The sequence below is a fragment of the Podarcis liolepis genome (assembly GCF_965112155.1).
Source record: "Podarcis liolepis genome assembly, chromosome: 8".
NCBI lineage: Eukaryota > Metazoa > Chordata > Lepidosauria > Squamata > Lacertidae > Podarcis > Podarcis liolepis.
In genome coordinates, this window is record NC_139560.1 from 40945540 (window position 1) to 40968626 (window position 23087).

General features: G+C 43.6%; 1 protein-coding gene and 1 long non-coding RNA gene across 3 annotated transcripts in view; one reads left to right on the forward strand and one right to left on the reverse strand.

The window, feature by feature from the left end:
- PRKDC (protein kinase, DNA-activated, catalytic subunit) overlaps nt 1–15254 on the forward strand; it is an 85746-nt gene extending 70492 nt beyond the window's left edge. Inside the window, exons 77-86 of the mRNA XM_083518264.1 lie at nt 305–509; nt 1633–1700; nt 1968–2188; nt 2878–2970; nt 5106–5198; nt 6378–6449; nt 6803–7004; nt 10086–10274; nt 12764–12903; nt 13810–15254. Of these exons, the coding sequence (XP_083374390.1) occupies nt 305–509; nt 1633–1700; nt 1968–2188; nt 2878–2970; nt 5106–5198; nt 6378–6449; nt 6803–7004; nt 10086–10274; nt 12764–12903; nt 13810–14014 (1488 nt within the window). The 3' untranslated portion in view covers nt 14015–15254. The remainder of the gene's footprint in view (nt 1–304; nt 510–1632; nt 1701–1967; nt 2189–2877; nt 2971–5105; nt 5199–6377; nt 6450–6802; nt 7005–10085; nt 10275–12763; nt 12904–13809) is intronic.
- On the reverse strand, nt 385–22550 carry LOC310713777. Of its 2 annotated transcripts, XR_014529452.1 has the most exons (6): nt 21223–22550; nt 18647–20861; nt 9514–9574; nt 2716–2765; nt 1925–2131; nt 385–555 (listed from the first exon to the last, which is right to left on the reverse strand). It is a non-coding gene; the product is annotated as an uncharacterized lncRNA (long non-coding RNA). The 2 variants fall into 2 exon arrangements; XR_014529453.1 differs by lacking the exons at nt 9514–9574; nt 18647–20861; nt 21223–22550 and adding an exon at nt 2857–2945.
- Between the last annotated feature and the right edge of the window lie 537 nt (nt 22551–23087).

Sequence of the window (23087 nt, forward strand, 5' to 3'; positions counted from 1 at the left end):
TTTTCTGGGTTTATCCATAGGAACAGATGAGGCATATGTAAGTCAGTGCTGACCAGAGATTTGTAGTAAGAATTGTGGTTCTACCAATTTGAGATACTAGTAGCTGGCTGCTACATTATAGGCATTGCATAGGAGTATGTCAAACACCTGCCTGTGATAGGGTGCAAGAGAAATTTAATAAGTTCTGGCATTTCACCAAGTAGTATTTCCTCCTCATTCAGCTATATCAAGTGATGAACTAGTTTAAGTACTTGGGCTGTTAACAAAAGTGAAAAATTATCGTGTGATTAAATTTCTGCTTCAGAAATTTGGGAAGGAATTTGACAAACACTTTGGAAAAGGAGGTTGCAAGCTGCTAAATATGACAGACAGGGACTTCAACAGTATTGTGGAGCCTCTTTTATTAAAGATGAGAGATTGTCAGAAAGAACCTGGAAATCTGAAGGAGTGCACAACTTGGATGAGTGACTTCAAACCAGAATTCTTGAGGACTGAGCTGGAAGTTCCTGGTAAGCTATGGTTTCAGTTGGTAATAGGGAGAATATTCTTCCATTGCTAAATGAAATAATGGTTATTAAATTTCATTTTCGTTTAATACGCTGCATAGTTAAGACCTACAGAGTGACTGACTATCTATTCTTACAAGTAGATAAACTTTTATTCTTTGGCAGATACTTTCTGACCATTATGACTTCTTCTAAGCAACTTGTGCAGGACGTAACTTTTATTTTGCAGTTCCCTCCAAATGTATTACCAAAATCTAGTAGCTCATGTTAAAATAAATATATACCAATTTCAATGAATGATTGTGGTTGGAATTTATTTTAAAACCTGTAGTGGATCTAAGAGCCACAAAGTTACAGTGCTTTGCTGGTGACGTGTCTGAAGCACAGAATATGTGGGCTCCTGTGCGAGACACTTTTGCTCCTTATTTGCCACTGTTCAGGACCAAGTGCCACCATGTATCAAGGTGGCACTTGGTCCTTAGCAGCCACAGTCGTTTCTAAAAGAAAGGAAACTGAGCTGGGGGTTGTTCCCTGAAACCAGTCTCCTCTGAGTCTGACATGGTTGGCAGGGCTGATAACCAGCAACTTATTTTGAGGGCAGTTTTGCTGTCATGATCAGGATTGTTAGAATAATGTTGGGAGCACACCCAGCACAAACAAGATCACGAGAAGAGTCTCTTAGCCACAGGAATTTTCTGCCAGTATAATGTTTCTACCTTACTCAGCAATTGTGGATAGGGTAGAGGGCATGCTGACCAGGACAGGAGGTCAAGGGACAGATTTTTGCTTTTTTTAATCCTTCTCTCAGTTGGGACCAGTGGGGGGAAATTAACCATGCCTAGCACAGCCCAGGGCCTCTTAAAGGGGCCTTGCACCCAAGACTTCCTGTAACCTGGCTCCAGAATGCCCCATTCTGCAGGATACAGATGTCAAAAACACCACCAGTAGTAGCTTTACACCCATGGAATTCTCTGCAGCTGATTCCCCCCCCCAGTGGTAAAGGGGCACTTTCTCTGCATGCAAATCCCACCCCCCTCCATCCACTGGATCAGTAGGCTAGGAATGCACTGTTAATTGAATAAATGTTTTGAAAGCTCAATTAAAGCATTACATTTTATTTATTCAGGTCAATATGATGGTAAAGGAAAACCATTGCCAGAATATCATGCACAAATTTCTGGATTTGATGAGAGGGTATGTTACTATATTAATGTGCATATTTTTTCATGTGCCTATTGAAAGGTAAAGGTGCACTTACCGATATATTAATAAGTGTGCATTGTGCATATAAACAGATATCACCCACATCTGATGAAATTTTATATCTATAGTAACTTTTTTCTGCATTCTCACACTGCAGAGAGATGCAGATGTACTTTCTTCTATAACGTAATTTGTATATTGCAATGTTTTCTCACCCTTTCTTGAGTGAAAACCTTTCTCCACCCCATTTTGTCCAAGATAAAAGTTATGGAGTCCATCCGGAAACCAAAGCGTATAATTATCAGAGGTAGCGATGAGCGGGAATATCCCTTTCTTGTGAAAGGAGGAGAAGATCTCCGGCAAGACCAGCGCATTGAGCAGCTCTTTGATGTTATGAACACCATCCTTTCGAGAGATGCTGCCTGCAGCCAAAGAAACATGAAATTAAAAACTTACCAAGTTATACCAATGACCACCAGGTAGGCGCTTCCTGACCTCCTTCACATATAGTATATGTGCTCCAGTCTTTGTTGCATGAATAAGGAGGAGGAATGTCTTTGCAGCAGGCCCACCATATAAGGAAAACCTTGGAACATCTTTTGTAGGGTTGCTTAACACCAGTAATTACAAACTGGCAATTTTTCAGCAACACTTTGCTGTGGTGCTTGTTTAACTGCAAGGTTTACTGTGTCTTCCCATGAACTCATAATTTTAAATGTGTGAGATATCCTGAAGAGCAGGCTGTGCATCTTTGCACTACCCAACCATCTTCCTTGACCATTTCCTATGCATGGCTTGTCTGAGCCTATGGTCAGAACATGGGGAAGATTTATCTATAGAGAAACAGTAGCAACCAGGTAAATCCATGCATCAGAGCAAGAAAGGAAGAAGCAGCATTAGATGCCTATCATAATGTTTAGCTGGTGCTTTATACCCCCTTATAAATGGATACATATAATTTGCTTGAGTGAAGCAGATTTTTTTTCAAACTTTACCTCTTGCTTACCTTTTTAATTCTTGTGTGAATGACATTTTAATACACTTTAAGTAGTGAAGCTAAAAAGAAAAGAAAAAAGTGTCTACTAGCTTGCATCCTCTACATTTTTTACCACTTTATTAAATAATAATTTTCTGTGTTTGTTGTTACCTTGGCTATATTTTCTTTCAGACTGGGGCTGATTGAGTGGCTTGAGAATACCTGTACTTTAAAGGAGTTCCTTCTGAAGAACATGTCTGAACAGGAAAAAAACGATTATAACAGGTAATGAAGGTGCATAAATCTGTTTCTTGGATGTTAATGGCATTCTTTAGAGATAGGTGAAGAATTGTGACAATAATATCCATAGGAGCAATTGGCATTAATCATCAGAAGTCAAAGTACTTCCTATCTTAGATTAATAATTGGCAGTTATTTGTTTAACGGGTGACACTTCACCTCTGACCTACATTTTCTGTCTGCTTCTTTAAACAAAGAGCATGTATCACCCGTGGCTTCTTCATCATTTTCTTATCAACAGATTGCTTTTTACAAGCAAAGGATTTTTTTAAATGTTAGTTTGAATTAGGAAGTGAACTTCAGTCAGAATGGAGGGTAGTATAAATGCATGTTCAGCATTGAAATCAATGGAAATGGGTTAGAATTCCTGCGATGGAGAATAAGGAGAATCTGGAGAGCCACAACTCTTAACTTGCCATTGTGACCACAAACCATATCCAAAGCCTGTTCTGATCTTGGGACTAACTTGTACTCACATGAGCAAACCCTATGATGTTGAAAACAAACCAGTAAGTGTAGTGACAGGCAGTGACTTCAGAGGGGGAATTGTGGCTGTTTCATTCTTCCTCTGTCCTTCTGTTGCTACGCTGCTCCAGAACTAAACCATGGTTTGGCTTAACATTATGTGTGCACCCAGGCTTGTGGTTTGTCTTCTTCAAACAAATCATGAGCTGTCAAATCAAGGACAAGCTTTGGTTTTTACAGATCATGGTTTGCTGAGAGTGAGACAAACCACAGTAAGAATGTGGGAAGAGGAAAGTTTAGCTTTGTGTGAACACTAGATTCTAGAAAGCTGTTTTTGCCACATCTTTGTTCCTGCTGTTTTTAAGCATTTCTCAATGTCCAGTCTATGGCATGAGTCATTTGACAACTCTTTCAGCAGTGGATTTCAATTTGTTATGTAGTTCCAGCATCTCCACTATAAAGTGTGCTAAAAATTGATTTTTGCATTTTATCAGCACTACCTTCTGCTTTTCAGTTTGCACAGAAAGATGCTAAATATATTCTAGCATTTTTCCCCTAACAAGTCACAAAACAGTTAACTGTTGCTCACTGTGTAACAGTTTCTGTTTTCCAAATGGGCACTTAGCAATTTCTGGGCTTTTTAAAATAGTGTGAAAAGCTTGATTCAGTACCGCACTAAGAATAATGGATCATTAATTTAAAAAGAGTGAGTGGGTGGTTTTCAACTCAGTTTTACTCAGAGTAGACATACAGTGGTACCTTGGTTTAAGAGCAGCTTAGTTTATGAACAACTTGGATTAAGAACGCTGCAAACTTGGAAGTAGGTGTTTTGGTTTGTGAACTTTGCCTTGGAAGCAGAACATGTTTTGCTTCCTGTTGAGTGTGTTCCATTTGTAAAATTGAGTCCCCTGCTGGTATGGGAAAGCAGTTTAAGAATGCTTTGGTTTAAGAATAGACTTCCGGAACAGATTAAGTTCATAAACCAAGGTACCACTGTGTTGAAATTCATGAGCATGGTTAAGTTAGTTCCATTATATTCCAGTGGGTCTGCTCTGAGTACGTGAGTTAAATACCATTCAGTATTCAAAGAGAATACTAATAAACATAATATTCATGTAGAAAGTACTAATATTCAGAAACTATTTCTTAGCTAGTGAAGCAAATTATAAGTTATTCTTTACAAGTTTACACTTTTAAGGAGGTAGTTGTGGAATGAATTGAATTAACAATGCTTTATTGTGCCTTATTTGGAGTGTTTTTCACTGAGGAAGAACTTGCCATTGTGTTCAATGCTGAAGAATCGGTTCATAAAGCTGTAGCAGCTGTATGTTACTTGGAAGAAGACAGAAGGAAATGACAAAGCTTGCTTAATGTGGTCACGAATGTGTTCTGCAAGTCAGGAACTTGTGTAATACTAGTGTGCCTATTGAAATAGAAATTTGCTATAAACAAACATTTAGGACAAAATATAGTAGACTCAGAACTTCCTAGGAGCTCGCTCTTCAATGATGCTTGGAAAACAACATCTCCCTAAGTGCACTCTCAGAAATGGTTTGATTCATTAATTGCTCTTTAACAGCACAGTACCCCAATGCTTGGTGTTCCTTTCAGGTAATATAGAAGTAAATTACTTGCTCCCCCCCCTTTTTATTCAGCTACAAGGGTCCTCGTGCCGATTATACTGACTGGCTGTCCAAGATGGCAGAGAAGAATACAAGCCCTGTTGCACGCTACACATACATGTACAAGTGAGTCTTAGAAATAATTGTTACCCATTTATCTCTCAGCGGCTTGTGATATCATCAACTGTGCTATCCTTCAACAGCTGTCCAAGTTAGGGGTGGGTGGTGTCACTTCCAACTTTGCAATTCTATGATCATGTGAGGCCCTTCTTCATGTGCCTCCTGCACAAGAGGTCTGGAGGGTGGCAAGCCTTTTCTGCAGTGGCTCCCGGCTTGTGGAATGCTCTCCCCAGGGAGGCTTGCCTGACACCTTTGTTACATATCTTTAGCTGCCAGGCAAAAACATTCCTCTTCTCCCAGGCCCTTTGGCCAACTAAACAATCCATGGCCTTTTAAACTGTGTGTGGGCAGATTATTTTGTTTTCGTTTGTCACAAAGGTTTTTTTGTGCTTTTATATTGTAACCCCACCCTATGTTCCTTGGGTAAGGGTGGTATAGAAATTCAAATGATGATTATCATTAAATTTCTTCCCTTACTAATGTGGCAGAGAGATTCTGGTTGTACTGCTGGCTACTGACTCATGTCTACAGAAAAATTGGGAGTTAGAAACCCACTTCTTCCTTTTTAAAAAAAAAATCTGCAGTGACTGCATGCACATACTGGTCCCCTTCCCCATTCCTGCATTGGCTTGAAGAAGCCGATTCTTACAGAAAATATTTCTCAGGGCACCAACGATAAAGGGCAATATCAAATGGTGCTGTCCTGCTTGCATAACATATCTGTTTGCACAAACAGGAAGTTCCTTTCTGCAGTAGATAGGTAGCCGTGTTGGTCTGCCATAGTCAAAATAAAAAAATTCCTTCCAGTAGCACCTTAAAGACCAACTAAGTTAGTTCTTGGTATGAGCTTTCGTGTGCATGCACACTTCTTCAGATACACTGTGTATCTGAAGAAGTGTGCATGCACACGAAAGCTCATACCAAGAACTTCCTTTCTGCAGTCTCCCTCCACCCAACCTACTCTAGAGGTTGTGGAACCCACCAATGCAGGTGGACAAGGAGCTCTGCCAGGTCTGCTGCTACCATGCCTTGCCCACCATCTCTGCTTGGGAATATAAGAGAGCATATTGCCAGTCCAAAATGTTCAATTCAACCTGTGGGTGGGTGGGTGAAACCAGTTGTCTCTGCTTGATTCCCATTTTCTAATTATATGGTTATAATTGTCATTGCTTTGCTCACTTCTAGGAGAGCTGATCGTAAAGAAACAGTGATGTCTTTCAATCGCCGAGAGAACCGTGTTCCTGAAGACCTGTTAAGGTGTGTTCTTGTGTAATATGGGTTTCAAAATAGTACCGAGGATTAATGTTGCTGAATGAAGGGTTGCTTCCAGTAATCCTCATATGGCCTCCTCATTTTTCCACATGCAGGCTGCTGGCCCGCAATTCCTATTAAAAACAAAACAAAACACCAGCCCTCTCTTTGGGCCCTTCAAACTTCAGCCTGTGCCACACTGATAATCATCTAGCCCCTTCTCCAGTTTCCGATTATTAGCATGTGGGTGGAACAATGAGGAAGATGGGCATCTCTTTGTTCTGAATTCATAATGTTTCCCCTTCTTAGAAACAGCCGAAGCCAATCTTAATATGTATAATTATATTGCTTTTCTTAAGGAGGGCCTTTGTTAAGATGAGTACAACACCGGAGGCCTTGCTATCTCTGCGATCCCATTTCGCCAGCTCCCATGCGTTGATGTGCATCAGCCACTGGATTCTTGGTATTGGAGACAGACACTTATCCAACTTCATGATCAGCATGGAGACAGGTGGCATGGTGGGAATAGACTTTGGACATGCGTTCGGTTCTGCCACACAGGTATTCTCCTTTTCAAACTGTTTTTTTGGAATATTAAATTAAATGGAATGCTAATAGGTCAGGGGGATTGTAAAGATTCAGAATCGCTCTTGCTTCCTCTTTGGGATATTTATTTATTTTGCTTGTTAGGTGGAGCAGGATCTTGCATGATACTGCCTGTCCCCCCGCCCCACTTTTTGAACCTTGCACACTACTTAATGACACTTTCTGGTTTTCTTCAAAGTCTTTATTAGGCATTACAGATATAGACCATCTTAAAACATCTCTATGCAAAATTTTAAAAATATATACAAAGAAGCAGCCACAGAAGATATATAGTAATAGAACTTTTTGAGTGTCTTCCTGTTAAATCATGCCATTCACCACTCTAAGAGATACTGTTGATAGAAACTCAGCCACCCTCGCACCTCCGGGTTAATATCAGACAAGTAGAATCTGATATTTTCATTGTACCATAATGTTAATTATGTATTTTCCCTCTTTTTGGATAGTTTAAGTACCGTAGCTGGTTGTACAGTGGACAGTAGAAAAGAATATGTTCTACATCCGCAATGTCTATCATTTCGGGGGATGTTTAAATATCTGCCCTTAAGGCTGAGGGGAAAACATTCAGTTGGGCTAACAGAAATGCACTGTGTTGGGTTGGAATTACCGTATTTTTCGCTCCATAGGACGCACTTTTTCCCTCTTAAAAACTAAGGGGGAAAGTCTGTGCGTCCTATGGAGCGAATGCAGGGGGGAGGCAGGCAGGAAAAGCCCCCAAGAGCCACACACAAGCTTCGCGTGGCTCTTGCGGGCTTTTCCCCAGGAGGGAGAAGGGACCGCCGTTCCCCAACCTGTTCTGGGGGCTGGGGACGGGGGAAGTTCGGGCTTCCCCCGCCCCCAGGTCCGGGAGCGGAGGCAAGGCTGCCTGAAACCCCCTGAGTGCAGCGGCAGTTCACGCTGCGCTCTGGGGGTTTCAGGCAGTTATCCGCAAGCCTTCGGAGAGCAGTGGGAGTTCTCGCTGTGCTCAGAATGCTCGCGGATAGCCGCCTGAAGCCTGGAGAGTGGGAGGGGTCGGTGCACACCAATCCCTCTTGCTCTCCAGGCTTCACTTTGCTGGAGAGGCGCTGCACAGTTTTCCCTCTCTGCGCAGCGCCACTTCAGCGAAGTGGGAGGAGAAATGGAAGGAGCTCCGTTTCTCCTGCTGCTTCGCTGAAGGTGCGCTGAGCAGAGAGGGGGAGAATGTTTTCCCCTGTTCTCCCCCTCCTATGGTCGGGTGCGTCCTATAGAGCGAAAAATATGGTACTAGTTTTGAGATATACCGTATTTTTCGCTCTATAGGGCGCACCTATAGGGGGAAATCAAGGAAAGAAATATGACCCCCCCCCCAGCTCCGGGAGAAGCGGACAGGCTGCACGCAGCCTGTGCGCTTCTCCCAGACCTTCTCCTTGCTATTGTGGGAGGTGGGGGAATTCCCCCACCTCCCGCAAAAGCGCACAGGAGCCGCACACGACCAGGCGGGAGAAGGGACTAACGCGGCCAGTCGGTCCCTTCTCCCTCCTTGGGGAAAAGCCCCCAAGAGCCCCCAAGTTCTTTAAAGGCTGTGCGGCTCCTGCGGGCTTTTCTACAAGGTGGGTGAATTCCCCCACCTTGTAGAAACGCCCGCAGAAGCCGCGCTCCCTTTAAAGAGCGCACGGCTCCTGCGGGCTCTTCGACCCAGCTTGTGGGGCTGGCGCTGGGCGGAAACGCTACTTTCCCCCACCGCCAGCCTCAAAACCAGGTGGGGGAGCAGCGCAAAGGTGTCGCGCACCTTCCCGCTTCCCCCCCGAGCTTGTGGGGCTGGCGGTGGGGGGAAGCGCTACTTTTCCCCACCGCCAGTGTCAAAGACCAGACTCTCCTGGCTTCAGCGAAAGCAACGCGAAGCCTCCGGAGCGCAGGCTTCGGAGGCTTAGCATTGCTATTGCTGAAGCCAAGGAGCCTGCATTCGCTCCATAGGATGCACACACATTTCCCCTTAATTTTTGGAGGGGAAAAAGTGCGTCCTATAGAGCGAAAAATACGGTAAGTGATCCTGTTATTGGTTGTATTTAACCCATAGAACTTGGGGGAGCAGATTTTCTTTACAGCTGACTCAATGTTTTGTTTTTCAATATCCCTTAATCTAATTTAGATATTATAAATATATAGTTCACTAGAATTATACAGTAATTTCAAGTTTGTTGTTCTTAATACAGAATTAATATTATTGTAACATCTGCCAAATAAAACTCAATATCAAAGGTTACCTCTCCTCAGATATCCCTAACACGAAAGATGTAAAATAAGGTGGTGTTCCTGCCCCTTTCCTCTTTTTTTTATCAGATCTTCCATAGCACATCCAAAAAACAGAATCACATGCCCCCCAAATTAACCAAAACCCAGTCCCACTTTTACTGTATGCGGATGATGCGACCTTATTATCACTGATGAGGATAGGTTTGAATTGTCCTTTTCTTCAGTATAATATTTTTAAAGTATGCATACTCACCTGGAACATTCAGGGAATAGTCCAGCCATTTTAAGCAGGAGGTTGTTGTCATAGCAGAAGACTGGAAAAATCAAAACATGGTATTCAACTAAGTTTTATTCGAGGAAGACCCACTGAAGTTAATGGCCCTAACTCCCCCCCCCCCCATGTTGAAGCATGACAATCTTTTTAAAACAAAACAAAAATAAATAAAACCACCTCTATCACTATAATACAGTATTAGTAAAACCAAGATGGTGAGGATCTGGATCTCCAATTCATGGTGGCTACAGAATGGCTCACCTTAAATTGTTGCGTAAAACGGCAGAAAGGAGAGCAAGATTTACATGGGCCAAAAACAGAGATGGAAAGCTGCAAGCTGCTGTAAGCTCCCTGAAGAAAAGGCAAGATAAACATATGCTGGTTTCATTAAAAGAAAGCAATTTCCCTTAAATATTATACTGAATTCTGCCTCTCCATAAATGACCTGTATGAAAGAATTATGAATCCTGGTGTATGAAGGAAAAGAGCAATTGTTAGTGGTTGAAAGATTCATAAATAATACATAAACTTTTAATTTTTCTTGTATGCAGTTTCTGCCAGTGCCAGAGTTGATGCCTTTCCGTTTGACTCGCCAGTTTATTAATTTGATGTTGCCCATGAAGGAATTGGGTCTTCTTTACAATGTGATGGTGCATTCCTTAAGAGCCTACCGTGCAGATCAAGATTTTCTCATTAATACTATGGATGTGTTTGTGAAGGAGCCTTCCTTAGATTGGAAAGTAGGTTCTTATTTTCATCCCAGTTTGTCTAAACAAAGTGAAGAGGAATGGTTATGTGAATGCTGTAAGGTAGGGGGTAGCCATTGTGTTGACCACCAGATATAGTTGGACTCCCATCATTCTTGGCTACAGGCCATGCTAGCTGGGGCTGATGGGAACTAGAGTCCGGCAACATTGGCTACCTCTGCTGTAAGGAAAAGAGTGACTTCCTATTTGGTACACAGTGATATAGTTGCAGTTTCCCAATGTTAGGTTGCATTGTTGTGTTTGTGGCAGGGAAGGCTTGCCACAAACAGTGCATATGCCAGGAGGATTGAGATGGGAAAGAGAGGAAAGAAATTATGGGTGGGAATACCATTCATGAGAGAAGGGATTTAGGGAGGGAGGAAAGTGGGGTTAGGAGTTGGATAATGGGGGGAGGAAGAAAGATCTGGCTTGGAAGAGGTAGGGATGGTTTGAGAAGTGAGTTGTTGATCAACAGAGACAAAATTTAACGAAGAATGCCCCACAGTCTATTGCACAGTCTATTGCTTGGTAGGTCAGGGGGGACAATTACATGCTTAAGTATTAGCCAAAAGGTTGGGTGAAAACTCACGTTTTTAAACGATTCGTTACACAAAGTACCGTATTTTTCGCTCTATAGGATGCACCAGATCATAGGACGCACCTTGTTTTAGAGGGGGAGAACAAGAAAAAAACTCCCCCTCTCTGCTCAGAGCTCCTTCCATTTCTCCTGCTGCTTCGCTGAAGGGGCGCTGCACAGAGAGGGGAAGGTTTTTTTTTCTTGTTCTCCCCCTCTAAAACAAGGTGCGTTCACCTGAAGCCTCCGGAGCCCAGCGGGAGTTCCTGCTGGGCTCCGGAGGCTTCAGGTTCCTTTTGACCTGCTCTTTGGGGCTGGCAGGGGAGAGCGCTGCTTTCCCCCACCGCCAGCCTCAAAGATCCCTGAAACCTTCAGAGCGCAGTGTGAGTTCCCGCTGCGCTCCGCAGGCTTCGGGTTCCTTTTGCTGAAGCCAGGAGAGTCTTGCTCTCCCGGCTTCAGCAAAAGGAACCTGAAGCCTGTGGAGCACAGCGGGAACTCGCGCAGTGCTCTGAAGGCTTCAGACGGCCATCCCTGAAGCCTGGAGAGCGAGAGGGGTCGGTGTACCCCTCTCGCTCTCCAGGCTTCAGTGAAAGCAACGCGAAGCCTCCAGAGTGCGGAGGGAGCGCTCCCTCTGCGCTTTGGAGGCTTCGCGTTGCTATCACTGAAGCCAAGGAGCCTGCATTTGCTCCATTGGATGCACACACATTTCCCCTTAATTTTTGGAGGGGGAAAAGTGAGTCCTATAGAGTGAAAAATACGGTGGTTTGTAGCTCATTAGTCTTTTTTAGAAAACTCTTCATTCAAGAATGTGCAGCCTTCCAATGCCACCTTAGCACTGCTGGAACTCATGAAGTACTCATTCCATACCAGCCTGATAAAGTAAGAAATCCAGGCACTCACCCACAGTTCCTTTTGACAGCAGCATCACCTTTACTATAATCTGGAAGAAAGCTAACACGGGAAGGAGCCACCCATAAGGACTACAGTGGTACCCCGCAAGACGAACGCCTCGGAAGACGAAAAACTCTCTAGACGAAGGAGTATTTCGTTTTCTTAGCCGCTTCGCAAGACGCATTTCCCTATGGGCTTGCTTCGCAAAACGAAGCTTGCCCCGCAAGCTCCGGGGATAGCGGGGAAGTGCAGCGCGTCTTCCCTGCTGTCCCCGCACCTCTTTTGAAGCAAGGGGCGGCGGGGAGAAGATCGCTTCTCCCCGTTGCCAGCCCCACAATCTCCGGCGCCTTCCCCTCTCTCCCCGGACCCCTTTTGAACCAAGGGGCGGCAACAGGGAGAAGCGATGCTCCCCGCTGCCCCTTCCCTTGCTTTAAAACAGGTCCGGGGACAGAGGGGAAGGCGCGCTTCCCCTCTGTCCCCGGACGGTCTCCATAGGAACGCATTGATTGATTTTCAATGCATTCCTATGGGAAACCGTGCTTCGCAAGACAAAAAACTCGCAAGAAGAAAAAACTTGCGGAACGAATTAATTTCGTCTTGCGAGGCACCACTGTACTCCCATACAACCAGGACCTACCATAGCAGCATGGCAAGGGCACACACTGCAGGGTTCCCACTGTGAACAATCAGAAGGGCTTCAGAAGGGAGGAATTGCCTGGCACTCCTTTGAAGGAGCTTAAAACAGCATTTTAAAATAAGATTGACTACTATAGTTATCTTTACACCATTACTCTTCCAGTCAGTTATTAGAAAAGTGTGCACTTTCTGTATTGAAAATCTAAGCAATACTAAAGTAACCATAATGCCATTTTCCTATCATTTTTACTATATTCACGCCCCATCAAATATCAGGCATGTCTGTCATTCCTTGTACTTAATATCATGCCTTATGCTGTGATGTATACTGTGAAGACTGCAGTATTGTTTTTCATGATTGGGTATGTGCCATTTTTTCCAGAATTTTGAATTGAAGCAGTTGAAAAAAGGAGGCACATGGACTAAGGAAATAAATACAGAGGAGATTAATTGGTACCCCATTCAAAAAGTAAATTTTGCAAGAAGAAAATTAGCAGGTGCTAATCCAGCAGTGATTACCAGGTATATGTTGCTCTCAAGTGCTTTGAAATGTTCAGCGTGTCGATTTGCTTTCCTAAATGAGGCTGTGTGCAAGCACAGAACTCATAAAGTGTGTGACTAAATAGAAACAAAAATGAATAATTGCTGGGGACCTGCAGTAATTATCTAGGTAAAATTGGAAGTTGAGCACCTTGGTGCATTTGCAGAAAGGAAGCTCACATTTTTTTAAAATTAAAAATAAAGCATACTTCAAAAGCAGGGTCAATGCTGCAGCCCCATTGTCTGAAGGCAGGGCTGCCGGAAGCCAGGCTTTCTTGTTTCTTTTTTTAACAAATAAACCAAAAGTTGAACAAGAAATACTGAGTAAGGGAAAAGCTTACCTGTGCCTACAGCTCTTGAGCTAAAGAGAGAAAAATACCATATTGGCCCGAATATAAGCCACACCTTTACAATTCAAGGGGGGGGGGGAGACAATACACAAATACAGTGGGACCTCTGGTTACGTACTTAATTCGTTTCGGAGGTCCGTTCTTAACCTGAAACTGTTCTTAACCTGAGGTTCCACTTTAGTTAATGGGGCCTCCCACTGCCACCAGGTGATTTCTGTTCTCATCCTGGGGCAAAGTTCTTAACCCAAGGTACTACTTCTGGGTGTGTAACCCAAAGTACCACTGTAAAAGCCACTCCCTTAAAATTCCACAAACACTCACACCCGTTCCATTTTACCATATGTCTGTTACAGCAGCGATATCATAAAAGCCAATTTTTGTAAGGTCACGAATTTAAGCCACACTTTAACTTTTCATGGTTGGAATTTGGGGGAGGAGTGAGGCTTATATTCAGGCCAATACGGTATTGCATCTGAATAGGGAAACTTGGGTACACTGCTTGATTTTAATATCAGTGATTTAATATCATTTTTTAAAGTGATGAATTACGGCTGGGCCATGAGAAATCAGCTGCCTACAGGGATTATGTTTCTGTGGCACGAGGAAGTAAAGAATATAACATACGAGCCAGAGAACCAGAGGATGGACTATCAGAAGAAACACAGGTGAAGTGCCTTATAGACCAAGCCAGAGATCCAAATGTCCTTGGCAGAGTTTGGGAAGGATGGGAGCCATGGATGTGAAAAACTGAATCCTTATCAGTGCCTGTCTGCTAAGATTATCAGAATATTTCAGTTTATCTTGGAAGTGAAGACTAATCTAACTGTGTACTAGTAACAAAGAAGATGGTATTTAATGCACATGAGTCGAAGTTGTGATGTAGCAGGAGAATTTCAATGATATATGCTGACAATTTGTTAATATCATATTGTTTGAGGTATTAAATTAGGGAAACATAAATCATTATGTTTACAGCTCAGTAATTACACATTTAATTGCTGTTGCTAATGAAGGAAAATAAAAAACAAACACTGCTTCCCCAAAACTTAGGAAAAGCCAAAAGAAAAATTAAAGTTCTGACTTTGCTATAGGCAGAAGAGGAATCACAATCTTACGTTCTCTAGTGATTTGCTATTGATGTAAGTAGGCGACTTGCACAATTATTTGTGTTAATTAGTGCATCTTTGTCTGCACCAGATGTGTGGTTCTATAACAGCTAGCCTTAAGCTGACATTTGAGTATGTGATTCCCCAAATAAGCAGCAGTAGTCATGCCAGTAGTCCTTAGGCAATAAAGAACTAGCAACAAATTCGATATCTCATGAAGATGTTTTCTTTCTGTTGCCAAATTGGCTGTAATTCTAATAATGAAGCAGGCAAGCTGAAAGGAGAAAATGACAAAATAGTACCACCGCTATTAAAGGTATTTTTGAATTACAACTTCTGTTGCTCCCTAACTTGGATAGGGGCAAATTTTGCTTTTGGAAGAACAAGGAGTATTTGATACTGAGGCATGTTGGTAAAATATTACTAAACTTATTTTAGAATAAGTCTTCTCTTTACTCTCCCATGACTTCTGTACATTGTGAAGCACAGCTAAAAAACAGTTCTCTCTTATCAGATATACATTTACTTGGTTTTGCAGTGAGGCTTTCTTCAATAGTTTATTAGCAAAGGAAAAGCAGGGTGAAAACCTTGAAACAAATATTCTGTGATTAGTGCAATATTTTGAATGAATGGGCATTATTTGACAAACCTATTTAAATTACCTTCATTTCAAAAAATGTAATGGTGCAGCTGATACTTCTGTAGCTTCATTTTTTATTTTAAAAACATAAGAATGTGAAAATAGTTTAGAATACATTAATTAGATATGTCCTAAAACTACTTTTAAAAAAGGCTTTCCACTTAGGGAGAAATCTCCACAATAATTGAACTGTTCACCTTTTATATATTTTTTATCAATAAAAGTGTCATGATTGGAGAGTGATGTGAAAGTGTTTTCAGTATATGACTTCAAGCAAGTGTGCATGCATGTCTGTGTCATTATGTACATTTCAGAGTCTGAGCAAGACACCTTTTTGGAGTAGAAGATGGGATCAGCACATCTGTCTGATTTAACCTTTATGGTTTTATTGTACTATACCAGGGGCATCCAACTCCCAAGAGACTGCGATCTACTCACGGAATAAAAAACTGGCAGTGACCTACCCCTTTTTAAAATAAATGCATTATTGCAAATACAATTTGATAGCACACGGGTATGTGATAAAAGGTGCAACCACTCACAAATCAGATATCTGCCTCAGATATCCTTTTGTTCATTCCCTCATCTTACAGAGCACTTTACCCTCCAAGCTTACAGGTCAAAGTTCCAAGTTTATAATTTAACCAAGTCCTTAATTGATTGTCATGTATGCATAGCAGCGTTTTCAATCAGGCAGTCTGGGGGAAATGACATAGCCAGCAATAATTAAGATTTCAAAGGTGGTGGAAGATCTGGTTGTCAAAAGGTTTAAATGTCCAAGGCTACAGTTTAGTTCCCCCACCTTTGCCTCCCCTGCTCAGTATTACTAGGTTGCTCCCAGTTCCAGCCCCCCCCCAGCACTGCCTATCATGCTATATACACATTTCAAACTCATTCTCTTGAGTGCTAGTGGTTATGCAGCCAAAACAGCACCATCCACACACAAGGGCCAAATCTGCAAGGTTAGGGGAAATCTAGCAGGTTGCGAGTCAAGGCCTCGCCCCTGCTTTATGGTGAAACAAGAGACATGGACACAAGTATTTTAGGTTAATGGGCTAAAAAAAGGCCTCTGCAGGAAGCCACACAAGGGTTAACAACCTGTAGGGGGAGCTTGCTGGTGCAAATAAACTGAAAACTTTCCCCTAGGAGTCACCCCACCACCTGGGCATCGGACAGGAACCACACAGCCAGATTTCTTTAATGGAATACCCTTCAAGGGGAGGGGTAGGTGATGGCCACAACCTCCCTTCCAACACACAACACACTTTCCAATGCCTAACCGCCTAACCTAATGAGGTAGGCGAAAAACCAAGTGGCTGGAGCCAATCTGCCAAGTGGAAAAAATTCCTACCGGGCCCCTTCAACAGGTGACCAATTGAGGTCCATCGCAAGGTCAGGTGTTGAATGCATGACATTAGAGGGAGGGCGGTCGGGAGATCCATGCATGCAGGATCCAAACAGGCAGAACTCGGTGCTCAGGGTAGCTTTAAGTGTGGCAAAACCACACACCCCAGCCAGCCGGATTGGCTGGCTGAGGGGATGACGTGGGCCCAGGACTCTCTGTGATGTAGGGGCCCTACCACGCCCCCTGCAAAGCGAGTCCCGCTCGCAACCCCTCCCCTCACGGAAGAGGAGAGGCTTTCCCATGTCACCAGTCATAAATTACTCAAATTCCAGGGACTGTGAGGATCCTCGTCTCATCACAAGTCATGTGTTACAGCCCAAAGAACTCGTGGCCAAGTTTCCATTGAAATGTTAGTCACTAGAACCATGGCTCAAGCTACCTTAATGGGCCCTTTCTGTCAGTGTTTCTGCTTCCATGGCCAAGCAATGGTTTTGACTATTTGCAAACTCTCCTCAAAAAGGGAACAGTGAAAGTATGTCCACATAAGGCAGCATATTTCACAGTTATGTTCTGGAGCATAAAAGACCCACTGCAAATTGGCAGTTTATTCTGTTAGAATTTAATCCATTTTCATTATTATAGTCTTGCATTGTTACTTCATACAGCTGGTCAGTTCTTTGAAGACAGCAAAAAAATATTTGCTGCGTGTCAAGCCAGTATTAATCACACTCCTTTCTAACAGGACAATGCATTTTCCAGGCAGAGCAAATGATTAAAGTTTAACTACCTACCTAGCTAAACATTCTCTGCTGCTAACATACACTCCACTATTTTATCCATACTGCTATGCAAAGTGACAAACCTTGGGGGACTTTCCAGTGAGGATACTGACTATTTAGTGCTCACAATGACAGTCAGACCAAAGCTTTGGTGTTGTGGCTGCAGCAACATTAGCAGAAACACAGTTCTAATAACAACCAAAATGAAACTAATACTCATGAGATAGTAGATGGATGGGGTGGGGGAACCTTTTCATGACCAGCAATGGATATGTTACTCTTACATACTGATTAATAGACACCCCCCCCCCACAATCCTAAGCCAGTGAGCCATGAGAGTTGTATCAAGCTGATGAGCAGTTTGATGTTTCCAAACTCAGCCCTACCCTGTCTTTCCTCTGCACTCCCCCCAAACTGTGGCTATGGTAGCTATTGTAGCATTTGCGGATTTCTAAGCTGGCAAGGGAATTTTCAACTACTCAAGCCTACCCCACCCCCAACATCAAGGGAGTAGAAGCCACACCAGAAATAAACGGCAAAACCTATAAACCAGGGCTCTTCACAGACAACCTAATGGTCACAACACCAGACCCCATAAACAGTCACCTTAACCAAAGAAGTCAACACATTTGCAATGGCGTCGGGCCTACAGGTGAACTTTACAAAATTTGATGCCATGTGTTTCAACACCATGACCCCTCATATCCAAAAAGAATTCACTGACACCACACACAAAAAACACAACCTTGCTGCACCAAATCCAAATAGTCAGTTAAGGTTCTTGGTTATTTGTACCCCTAACTGTACCTCTACAACTACAACTCCATATGGGGGGAAATTAAAGACTTGGAGAAATGGAATAAAGCCAACTTCACCCTCTCAGAATACCCATGATCAAATTTTATAACGCAACCAAAAGTAACCTACCTATTCCAAACTCTCCCAATGTGAATTTCCCCAACCCAACTCCGTAAATGGCAGAAAAAAGCTACATTCATTGATCTCACACAACAAGCCATGAATAATACCCAAATACCTGATCTCCTCTCCTCAGCAGGAGGATGAATTCTCAACATAGAACTGTATTACATCACCAACCAAGTGTGCCACACAATCCCATACAACCTAGTAGATGAAACAAAACAATAGGTGCATATGGAGATGGATACAATTCCCCCAGTGTACCCATTCCTCCCACAAATTAAGGAGAATCCCCACAACACTAAACAGGTTCACACAGGAAAGAAAAAGTAGGAAAACTACCCCATCCCCATGAACCCCCCAGGCTCACCACCCAATATTCTACCACACAGCCCAAAGCTTCCAAATAAAAACATGGCACACCAAAGGCCTACACTGCATAACAAGACATCTACAAAATGACAAACCAACACAGGAAATATTAAACAAAATAGGAGACTATTGTAGTCTCATGCTGAGCAACAATGAGCAGAGCTAAGGGGAGGGAGGCCAGCCAACCAGAAGAGTCTCTGAGGTGTACTTGCCTGGAGGCAGAGTTGGTAGCCAAAGTCAGGTCCAGTCCTAGGGTCAGGCAAACAGCAATCCATGTGGTCAAGCGGTCCAGGGGCTTAGGGAATCGGATGGTCAAGGGTCAACAGAAGCAGGAAGCAACAAGGTAGGGCCAGAAACTACAAGCATAGTTACCAGCACCTGACTGCTGCTGGAAGCTCTGCTTAAGAAGGCTGAAGCCAGCTGGTTCTCATCAGCTTTCTCCTCTGAGTCCTTGATGGCTGATCAGTTGCAGGTGGAGTCACTCCCCCTTCGGGCTGCTGTTCAGCAGACAAAGCTGACTCCTGGCCCATGACAGAGACACTCAAATATCCTGGCTGACTCACAACCAACTACACACCTGCTTAAATAATCCAGCAATAAAAGCAGCAGCCACTAGGCCTGACTACCTTTGAAAAACTCCTCCTAATAACTGAGGAACACAGCAGGGGGGTGGTATTCACAATATACAAAATAGTAGTCCATGACCCCTCACAATAAAGACCAATGAGAGAATGAGATAGGATATGAAATAAGCCCTACCCAATGGTCTAAAGTTCTCTAAACCAGTGGTTTTCAACCAGTGTGCCGTGGCACCCTCAGGTGCCTTGAATGATGGTCAGGCCTCTTAGAAAAACTAAGCAACATATTGAAATTAACACTGGGACAAACAAAAGAGGATGCCTTCACCCTGGTGTGGCTTCCCTTCAAGACAACAACCTAAACTCCCCAACAGCAAATGAATTGATATGGCTAACTCAGGCATCCCCAACCTTCGGCCCTCCAGATGTTTTGGACTACAATTCCCATAATCCCTGACCACTGGTCCTGTTAGCTAGGGATCATGGTAACTGTAGACCAAAACATCTGGAGGTCCGTAGGTTGGGGATGCCTGGGCTAACCTGACCCAACGACCCCCCCCCCCATGCACGCAACCAAAACTTGCAACGATCAATGAAATGCAGCCAACCAGGCCCTGGGATCTCCTTTATCTCACACCAACAAAAACAAATAAATGAATAAACTAACTAAGCACATGACGCTGACACAAATCTCCACACATAAACCATCATTACCCCACTTATTTCTCTCACGTCTCACTCCTACTCACCTCCCCTGCACTTCACAATGATAGCAGTGGCTTACAGCAAATGTAACTGACCTGTAGAAAGGACTTTATGAACTGAAAACAGAGACCTATGTACCTTTGTTATCCATTAAAATCTCTCAATTAAAAAAAAAAATTAAACCCTATACAAGCACCTTACCTTACAGCAGCCTTCTGCACATGTGGCAGAAAGCATCCACATCCAGAAACCTATTTCCTATACATAGTTCAGCCTCTGCTGGATAAGGGCCAATGAATTTTGTTTCTTCTCTGCAGATTTCACTGGTTGTGCTGCCCTAGTCCCACTATTATTAGTATGTTATAAATTTTTAATTAAAAAAAACAACAGAACAAATATATAAATGTAGTTTTCTGATGTAACTGAAAGCCTAGGAGGAACATGTAAAGCTGCCTTATACCAAGTCAGACTGTTCATCCATGGTGCCCAGTATGGGCTAGACAGTACTGCCTAGCAGCCATTCCCAGCCCAGACTGGAGATGCCAGGGATTGAACCTATAACCTTTTGAATGCAAAGCATGTGCTCTTATCTACAACCCTTTGCTGACCCAGTGAATGAGAACCTATCTACATTTTAAACTCACATTTCGTGAATGACATTGACATGGTACAGTATTAAGAAAACTGGGACTTGTACCTTAGTGAGGGTGCTGAGACACATCTGCCGGAGAGTCCCAACCTGTCTCATAAAACTGCAATTCTCAGTATCCCTCAAGGAGAGGGAATAACTGATTGGACAGATTTCAGCAAAATACCAAGCACCTTCTACGTCACACTGGCAGTTGAATGCACATCTCTCCTGAATGCCACCAAATTATTTCCCTATGGATCATACCCTTAAGCAGAAGGAGAAGTGGAGAACCTGTGAGGTTTTTCTAGGAGCTAAACAGGAGGCTGAGCTCTGTGGATGCCCAAGTGCAAGATGCCAAACCAAGGATTTTATTCATCAGTGGTTACCTGCTAGGTAGGTGCCTGGATTTTTTTAATCCTTGCCCTTAACTGAGACATTTTAGCAGTTGCCACTAGGCTCACTTTTCGTTGTTGTTATTGTTTACCCATATTCATAAATAAATTGTTAGTTGCACTGTTAGTATACAGTGGTGCCTCGCAAGACGAAATTAATTCGTTCCGCGAGTTTTGTCGTCTTGCGATTTTTTTCGTCTTGCGAAGCACGGTGTCGGAAAAGTTTTGGAAAAGCTTCAAAAATCACCAAAGTCTTCAAAAACCTCAAAAAAGGCTACCACACCGCGTGCTATGAGTTGCTCCTCGAAGTCAAGTCGCAACTGTATTAACGGTGTTAAGAAAAAGGAAACAAACTTGCAAGACGTTTCTGTCTTGCGAAGCAAGCCCATAGGGAAAATCGTCTTGCGAAACAGCTCAAAAAACAAAAAACCCTTTCGTTTTGCAAGTTTTCCGTCTTGCGAGGCATTCGTCTTGCGAGGTACCACTGTACTAGGTTGTCATTAAGTGTCCCAAGGCAAGCTGTGAGACTTGCAGTGCAACTTTAGAGTTTTGTTGCTGAACATTTTCATTTGTTTGCAATAGCTGTCAACTTGCTCTAAAAAAAAATACAAGGCAAAAGAGCTGTGAAGCTTGCATTTTTTTAATAAACCAACTGTGCTAAGCTCAATATGCTTTGTTGTTGTGATTCTCTAAATTATTTGTGGTACTTTACCTGAAAAATACCTCCTACTTAAACTTCAGTCTGTGCTATTTCTGGCCTTAAATGTTTCCTCCTTGGAGGAATAATTGTGGGAAAGCTTACTAAATGTTTTTATAGATATTTCTCCCTTTCTGATGTTCATTTTCAGCATTAAATTTATGATTTCTTTGTCCTCTGCTTCATGCATGCCTATTTCTAATGGTCATATGGAAACAGAATCACCTGTTGTTACTCTGCAGTTTGCACATACTTTTTATCCAGAATATTACTACTGTACAGTATTATTGCGATATTCAGCCACAAGGGGGCAATGCTTTGACGGTTATACTAAGGAGATAAATCAGGGGGTATTTTCTGTGGCAAGTAAACATAAAAGCAGCTACAGAGGGGGAAACTGGCATGGCAAAGCAAAAGAGAAATATTACTTTGTGTCCAATTACTTTGTGTTTTTAAAAGATGGAATAGTTTTACGTCAAGGGCTGACGAGGAGGCCAGTCCATATTTTGGACATTTTTTCTAGCAATGAAATGGGAGCAAAATGTCACTCAAGTCTATAGCAAGGGAAGTTAACTTTTAAAAAATTCCGATGGACTCAGATATCCAGCTTTAAGGGCAACGTTGGTAAACGCAAGATAAGCTGACTTTCGGGATCTTTTCAAGGCACCTCCTGCTATTCTAATCAGCGTGCCCCCGACCCTTCTGACGTTATTATAAATGTGCCTCTAGCCTGCCTTGCTAAACTAACATCCAAAGCCTGGGTTCAAATGTCACTTCTGGGTTCAACTAGCCTTCAGCGAGTCGCAACGATCTACGACGATTCCAGGAACGGAGGCAAAGTCAGGCGAAGTCGCCAACGGGAATAGCTGCAACCACATGTGGCTGCCAGAAGCAAAACCCCAGGGCTCCCCTTCTCTCAAACGCTGCCGTCGGTTCTCTTGACGTCTCACTGACATCAGTAGCTGCGCTGCCTAACCCAACAGCCAAGAGGGGAGGCGAGCGGTTGTTAGGAACAGATCCATTCCTTCAAATCCGGACGCAAGCACAGAAAACAAAACAAAAGGGGGGGGGCACCCCAGGAAATAAACTAGGAAGGCTCCTGCACCATCCCAACCCTCCCCCCCCCGGCTGCACATTATTGGAAATCCCACCACGGCTCCCAGCGGAAAGTGCTGCCCCGTGCAACTTAGGGTGCGGGGGTTTAAGCTTCGTGCGCCCCAGGTGTCCCTGCTCCAACTGCCCTAGTTACACCTGGCAGGACGGCGTGTCGCCCCACTTCTTCCTGCGCGGAGGGCTTGAGGAATTTGACCTGGGGAGGGAATCCGCTTCAAAGCCCCTGGGCCGGAGAGACGACACTGTCGCTGCTCGCGGCTCCCCAGACGCGGCAGGACACCAACTCGAGTGGGTTCGGGCCTTTCCTCCCTCCAGGGGGCGCCCTCCATGTACGGCAGTGGGGGGGGAGTGGGCGGGAGGAGGAAACGGCAGTCCCCGGTCGCTGCCCTCCGGATCAAAGGTGGCAAGGCGGGGGGGGGGGAGAAGGAGAGCACATCCCGCCCAGACCAATCCCTGACGGCTGCGGCTGCTGCCGCTCCCGCCGCCCCCTTGGCAGCGAGGCCCGAGAGCGCGCAGGGCTCTCCCCGCCCTCCCTTC